Source organism: Salmo salar, chromosome 06, assembly GCF_965601325.2.
Source record: "Salmo salar chromosome 06, fSalSal1, whole genome shotgun sequence".
Taxonomy (NCBI): Eukaryota; Metazoa; Chordata; class Actinopteri; order Salmoniformes; family Salmonidae; genus Salmo; species Salmo salar.
The window spans coordinates 76,215,137-76,222,581 of NC_138296.1; the positions used below are offsets into that span (position 1 = coordinate 76,215,137).

The 7,445-nt window shown below is 43.7% G+C and overlaps 1 protein-coding gene across 1 annotated transcript in view; it reads right to left on the minus strand.

Annotated features, from left to right (window-relative positions):
- Positions 1 to 6,608, minus strand: part of afg1lb (AFG1 like ATPase b) — a 32,269-nt gene extending 25,661 nt beyond the window's left edge. Inside the window, exons 1-5 of the mRNA XM_014205505.3 lie at positions 6,312 to 6,608; positions 5,636 to 5,964; positions 2,435 to 2,492; positions 1,717 to 1,818; positions 1,322 to 1,449 (exon numbers count right to left, since the gene is read on the minus strand). Of these exons, the coding sequence (XP_014060980.1) occupies positions 1,322 to 1,449; positions 1,717 to 1,818; positions 2,435 to 2,492; positions 5,636 to 5,964; positions 6,312 to 6,414 (720 nt within the window). The 5' untranslated portion in view covers positions 6,415 to 6,608. The remainder of the gene's footprint in view (positions 1 to 1,321; positions 1,450 to 1,716; positions 1,819 to 2,434; positions 2,493 to 5,635; positions 5,965 to 6,311) is intronic.
- Between the last annotated feature and the right edge of the window lie 837 nt (positions 6,609 to 7,445).

Sequence of the window (7,445 nt, forward strand, 5' to 3'; positions counted from 1 at the left end):
GATCCATCTGACCCGCTGCTGCCGCCAGTCGCTTTCCAGCGCCACTCACTTAAGGAAGCAGGCGAGTGCGACTGATACCCACATAGCCTAATTTGCATGGCTGAGTGGAGGAGGATGCTGATTGGTATGGACCCTCAACCCCCCCCCCCCCCCCCCCCCCCACACACACACTCTGTTCCCCACTCCTTCCTTCCCTCCCTCCCCTTCGTCCTCTTGTTTATGCATCACATACGACACACGTGTGTTGTCCATATTCGCTGGTAGCAACAGTCGAGAAGCAAAGAAAGCAAAGCAGCAAGGCAACCATAAACAAAACAAACCAATGAGGATGCGAGAGGAGAGTGTGCAGCAGTTTAAAATGTGAAAAGGGAGAATGAAAGGAGAGGCTCTTGTTCCACACCGATGCACCCTGGGAGTGATTAGAGAGGGAAAGAGAGAGACATTGCCTATGGTGATCTTTGACCCCCCCATAAGGATGAATGATAATACCTATGCGTCTTATTGTCGCTCACTGAGAAGCAAGGCTATATGCCTCTCAATGCAGATATCAACTAGCCAGCATGACAAAATAGCTAAAGAGCAGAGTACTGGTCTTATTTGTCCCAGTGGATACATCACTACTGTTAGGATTGTCGGAAAGGCAACAACAGTTATTTTAAATGCTGTTGGACTGCTAATAAGAGGTACCTATGATCCAGAGCAAATGTGTGGGGATGCAGCTTCCTCCATGTAAAACATCTGTTTCAGTGCCTGAGTAGGGTCTCAGAGTGCTGCTACACTCACACCAACCACTAGGTGGCTTCAGCCCTGTTTATGTGAGTGTGAGGAGACTTAGCACCTTGCCCTCAGATGGCTCTAAGCAAGAGGAGGACATGGGGAAATACTTTAGAGTCATAAGCCTGCCTATGACATAGCCTACTGTTCGTCAGTATAAATGAGATGTTCATGTTTTGAAGGATCTGATCATTCTGTCCATGTCATCATCCCCATTAGCTGGCACATAAAACTCGACTGACTAAATCAGCGTTCTGTCTTATTAGTTTGTGCAGTCGAGAGTTAATGGGAATTATAGTGCTTGTTGTTTTGTGCCTTTTGTTATGCTGTTTTTTAACTATAGTTTGTTCTGTGTCCAAAAACACCTGCTTGAGTCACCTCATGTCCCCCTTGTTCCACACACACACACACACACACACACACACACACACACACACACACACACACACACACACACACACACACACACACACACACACACACACACACACACACACACACACACACACACACACACACACACACACACACACACACACTCACTCACCTGAAACTCGTCAAAACACAAGACACAGGTTTCATTGCTGATCTCCATGGCAACCTGCGAGATGGGGTCATAGGTGAACATTTTCCCCAGCCTCCGTTGAGGAGTGCTTTGTCTCCTCCGGTGGATCCCTTTAACAAGGTTACACAATCGTCAGACACAAACATCTTAAAGCACACCTGCATCTGAAATTCAAACCCCCTAACAATGCATAGCAGTAGTAACAGCAGTAATTTCACTTATATGCATAATGGTACACAATTATGGCATCAGGATCAACAGAGAGTGAGGTAAATATACGATACAGAATGTATGGAGGTGTCGGACTTGCTCAAAGTCAAGCAAACAAACCTCTGACAGATGTATATTAAGAGACATACTAGGAGGGGAGTACTAACGTTTGTGGATGTCCAACATGAAGCTGTTAAAATGGACCCTTTTCTTACGTCCGTTATCCACATGAGAGTAAAACATATCCATAAGCATGGTCTTCCCTGTGCCTGGAGTTTCCCCCCAAAAAGACAGACAAGAACGAAACACATATTCATCATAGAATATAGCTAACAATATCCCCCTCAGAAAAGCATGAAACATGACAATACCATGCATATTCAGTAGTAACAGGGTCAGTAACAAACTGAATCTAAGTAAGTGTTAGAACTATCATATGTGTTATAACCTATAGATAATGTTTTAACTGGCAGATAATGTATTACCGTAATTATATTTTGCAGATAATGGGTTATACCTTGTAGATAATGTTTTAACTGGCAGATTATGTGTTATAACTTGTGGGTAATGTGTTGAAAGCGAGCACAACCCGGTAAGAGGTGGACCTATAGAGTTGCTTGTAAAAGGTGGATGGAACAACTGCCCCCGGTTAGAGGGAGACGGCTTAGTAGGAGACGGGTGAAAAACTCAGGTTTATTGCCAGCTGCAACACACACTAGCATTACAGGAGAAAGGAGTGATTGTGATATATGTGATAGAAGTGTGAAGATGCATGGTATTTTAGGAAGTGACACACACTAAAGGAGTCGAGAAGTGGTAGTCCTTGGGTGGAGAAGTCCAGAGGTGAAAGATAATGTGTTACAACCTGCAGATAATGTGTCTTACCAACATCACCATGGATATAGAACCCTCTGGGTGGTGGAGGGGGAGGCAGGGGCTCCTCCTGTAGATTAAACATAAATAAACAGTCATGACTGTCACCAAAATGGAAAATGTAACGATGTTTGTTTTTCCACAACACCTTTCACAGATGCTTGTCGTCTTTGACAATAAGCATGTCAATCCAGCTATTATGAGAATTGGAATGAGAAGGGTCATATCGAGAAAGGGGATCACTGAGTAGCTAGCTATATTAATGAATTATCATTGAATCAAGTTACACTAGAAAGTAAAGGCCTATGGAACATAGACTATTCATTTCCATATCATTGTTAAAATCCAGAATTACAGTCAGGGCATCAAGCCTCAGAGTACTACAGTATGAATCCAGTTCTCTAGACAACTAGCCTACTGCAGTGGAGCAAGACAAAGGACATCTAATCAACAACACAGGGTTCCCACGAAGAAAGCATAATCAGCAGAACAATGGGGGGGATTTGTCAGACAAAATAGGGAGGACTGTAGAGGTTCATCCGAGGTCTAGTGCAGTGTTTCCCAACTCCAGTCCTCCAGTACCCCCAACAGTACACATTTTTGTTGTAGTTCCGTAGAAGCACACCTGATTCAACTTGTCAGCTAATCAACAGGCCCTCAATTGAATCAGGGGAGTTTGTCCAGGGCTACAACAAAAATGTGTTATGTTGGGAGGACTGGAGATAGGAAACACTGGTCTAGTGGATGTCTATAAACCCACTGGGTTGGACTGGCTGATTGAGATACTGTGTTGAAGTGGTGTGGTGGTGGCAGTGTTAAGTCATTCCTGAATCGTCCTGATTTTATCCAACAATCACATAATCATAGGCCGACTGTTTGCAACTTCTTGACCAGGTTGTTATGGAAAAAGATAAAGTTGTTGTCCTCTGTAAACTACCTCACAGATAACGTTTTTTTAGAGCGGATTTAATTTTGCCTACAATTCTGCAGCAACATTAGTCAGTGTCCACTGCCCTTCATGAAGCACCAGACTCTCATATCTCACGACAATGGCTGATTCATTGGCGAAAAAAACAAACATTCATCCCCTTCTTCCCACCCTCCCGTCTCCCTGTCAGGTCCTCTCCCTCTCCTTGTCCTGTCTTCTCCGCCTCTCTCCCACCCTGTCCTCCACTGAGGTGAAATGCTGGAAGACAGTGTGTGACTTCTCACTGACTTTCCAAGCTGCTCTCTGGAAACGCGGGCAGTAATTGTCGGTGGTGGCCGGCAGCCATGTTTTAATGTTACGGCAGAGTGGAGAAGGACAAGGAATGCCTCTCCTCAGTCAGTCGGCCCTCCACTCAGCTCAGCCGCCAATTTTCACTCTCACGCTCATCCTGCACCGGCTCTGGAGTGTAGAATAGCTCACGGGCAAAAAGTTCACATGTCAACAGGTTAGTGTCAGAGGTTGAGATCTTTGTTATAGACCCCATTTTTATATCCTGTAACCATAGCAATCAGTCCACTTCTAAAAAAGGTGAAAGGTCAATGAGGACTGTTACGATGGTTGGGTATCTTAACAACTGGTCAAACTGACCAAGGCCTAGTAGACAGGATGACCAATCTGACTTGAATTGGGGTGGATCCTTCATAAACACTGTACCATTGTAAGCCACTACAAAAACAAGCGACATTGGGTCAATATTAAGTCAAGTGTAGTCTGCTCATAGTCAGTCAGAGTACAATGGTGAATGAATGCCAACAGAGAGAGCAGACAGCAGCAACATGACCTGATTCAAAACAGTGTAATTGCATAAGAACTCTATTCATGTGGTGTGTGTGTGTGGCAGACTGACAAACAAGAGGAGAGGGGGTAGTGGGGACCTTACACATCAGTATTTTCAGTCCGGAATGTACTAGACAATGGGGATGCCCTCATTACTGCACCGGGATGATGAGAGGAGAACCAGGGCCACCCCAGCAGGAGGTCTCTTTCCTGCGATCCAAAACATCTCATCCTACCCCGCTCTGTCAGTGTGCCTGCCAGACCCCTACACCCCCACCCCATAGCATAGACATCTCCACCGTTCCCTGACCTAAAAAAAACAACAGCCCCCCCCCATACAGACCTAAAACTGCCACACCCACAAATACACACAGACCCCTTACCCTCCCTCTGACCAGGGCTCCAAAAACATTAGGGGTACAGAGACAGTCAGTGTGACAGGCAGATCCTCTGTAATGTCCCATGGTGCCCTGCTCCAAAATGTTTGATGTCAATGGAGCTTCATGCAAGGCTAAGAGTCCAGAGACCATTCAATTTATAAAGCTCATCTAGCAGAAGCAAGCTATTTAATGATTGGGCAATGGCAATCTAACTGTGTATGACTAGTCCTGTAGCTCAGTTGGTAGAGCATGGTGTTTGCAACGCCAGGGTTGTGGGTTCGATTCCCACGGGGGGCCAGCACAGGAAATGAAATGTATGCATTCACTACTGTAAGTCGCTCTGGATAAGAGCGTCTGCTAAATGACTAAAATGTAAATGTACCATAGAAAATAAATGCTTTCTATGGTCAGGACGTGACAATCATTGTTAATTAAAATATTTCATACATAATGATGTTGTGTCACATGTAGTCCTTATGGAACAGCTAGACTACTATTGAACTGAGGAACAATGTGGCTTTCCACAAACACTCTAAAACTGGCAAAGGGAATTTTGCTTAGTAGCATTGCTTGGTTTGCATAACTCTGTACATACTGGTAGTTGTTTTATTGTACTGCAATCTATCCCTTCTCACTGAATCGGGTCTTGATAGTGTTTCATCAACATTCTCTCGAAAGCACACAGGGCCATAATGTTAGGTGAGGGCAAGCCAAATGTCAGGAACATTATAATCAAGTGACTAATTGCTTCTGTTTGCTAACTGGGACACAGTAGGGGGAAAACACTGGAGAATACTGATCCAGTTAGTGAGAGGCATGCTGTGAGCATGCTGTGAGTGACAGATGAGTCATCCAATGACAATCCAGCATTCTCCATCAACCTTAAAAGTATAGGAAGGAGAAAGCTTCTATGAAAGGTGTAATAACCATGATGCAATATTCATATCCAATACAGGGATATATAAGATCAACTAACCACGCAATACAAAAAGGACAACCATTCAGCATGAAATTATGTATTGCATAAATTTGTTGCATTAGCTAGTGCATCAGTCTTGTGATCTATACCTCTTCTGTGGGAGCATCATCCCCTTCAGTTTTTCTCAGTTTGGAGTCTTTTACTTTCTGTCGCTTTGCGTTGCCGTCTTTTGCCTCCTTCACCTTAGGCTTGGGTGGGGTCAGGTAGATGCTGTTGGAATACCCTCGCAGAGTTTTCTGCAGTTGCCCCAGCTGATGTAGAGCATCTATTTGTTGAGTGTCCTCCACTAGCGAGCCACAGCGGATGAGACTGTCATAGTGCTGCTCAATAGTTCTGGTGGACACCGAGGTGTCTGACCTGGCTTGGTTCAAGGGGGTCAAAGTTGATGTGGATGGATTACACGTGCTTGTTGTGTAGCCTGGCAAAGACGAGGATGAACACATACAGTCGACATACAACAGCAGATTATTATCAACTCACAACTATAATACTGTATGTTCATGTTAGGAATTACTAGTTGATCATCATGCCAATAAGTCTCATCACACTGATTTTGTAAATGGGAGTGTATCAAAGACTAAGAGGGTAGCTAGTTAGCCCTTTATGTACTGTAATGCACACCAAATCAACGTGCTAACAGGCTACAGCTAGCAATTTACGTTAGCTAATGTTATGCAAGTTATCTAACTGTACGCTTGGACAACAGTGTCAATCCTCTGAATGATACCCAAATGAAACATCTGGACAACATGTAGAATCTCTCACCTTTTGCAATGCTGCTCGTGGAAAACCAAATGTTGTTTTGAGTGTGTTTTATTAAATATCTAACTAAACATCTTGTCGCCAAAGACGATGCGTAGGCCGCCATCTTGATTCAATGGAGTGAAACTTTATTTATAATCATCTATAATCACCAGAACAGTTATGACACAAGTCATTTTCTTTGTAATAAACTACGTTATGGGCGAGTTATAAAGCCAATCAAGATGTTTTACATTTTATATGTCTTGTAAAGTATATTTTTGTATACGTAGCTATTTTGTTGAATTTGTGAGGAAGGAAATGCAACACTTTACACGGCTAATTTAACTGATTTGTTAATATTTCTGGTAGTATAGTACAATTATCAGCCAATGAAATTTGAATGCGCTGAGACATCAGGACTGCATTCAGTACGTTTTTGCATTCTGGAGCGTTCAGTTGAGCGAAAAGGGTGCTGTACTGAACAACCAGTTGAAAAACGGAGAGTGGTTGGGTTGTGGGTTGAGGAACGCTCTCAGCATGGCCATTTCCCTTTAAATGCGTTACTTATTGCTTCAAGTCACACCTCGCGCACCCACCAAACGAGAGCAAACGTTTCTTCTATAACGTTTTGTGGCAACATGTCGTTCAGTACAATATGTTCCGCAACGTAGCAAAAGTTCAAGCGAACTGAACGCACCTCTATTGTAAATGTATGGTGCTTTCAAGACAACTGGGAACTAAGAAAAATCGAGGTCAAATCATAATCTGATCAGGTCGGAGCTCCAGAAAGATGCTCGAGTTCTCGACATGGAAATCCGAGTTGGGTGAAGTTTGAAATCGGAGATTTCCGAGTTTTTAGTTTTTTTACGCGCCAAAAACACACGGAAGCTGCCAAGCGTCAGCTGCTCCTCAGCTGATCGGAAGTGGAGCGAGCAACCCCAAACGAAAGGGTTAGTGCTATCCGGCATCTTTGGGACGTTCCTACACTAAGACCTACGCTTACCATTTTAAATTATATCAACTTCAATGGTGTAGGGACGTGGTAGACCCTGGTTTTAATGTCAATGTGTAGACACTTGCCGTGACCCCACTCTCCGAGGGTGTCTCAGGAAGAGTTAGGATATATGCAAAAAAAATGTTTTAAATACCATTCAT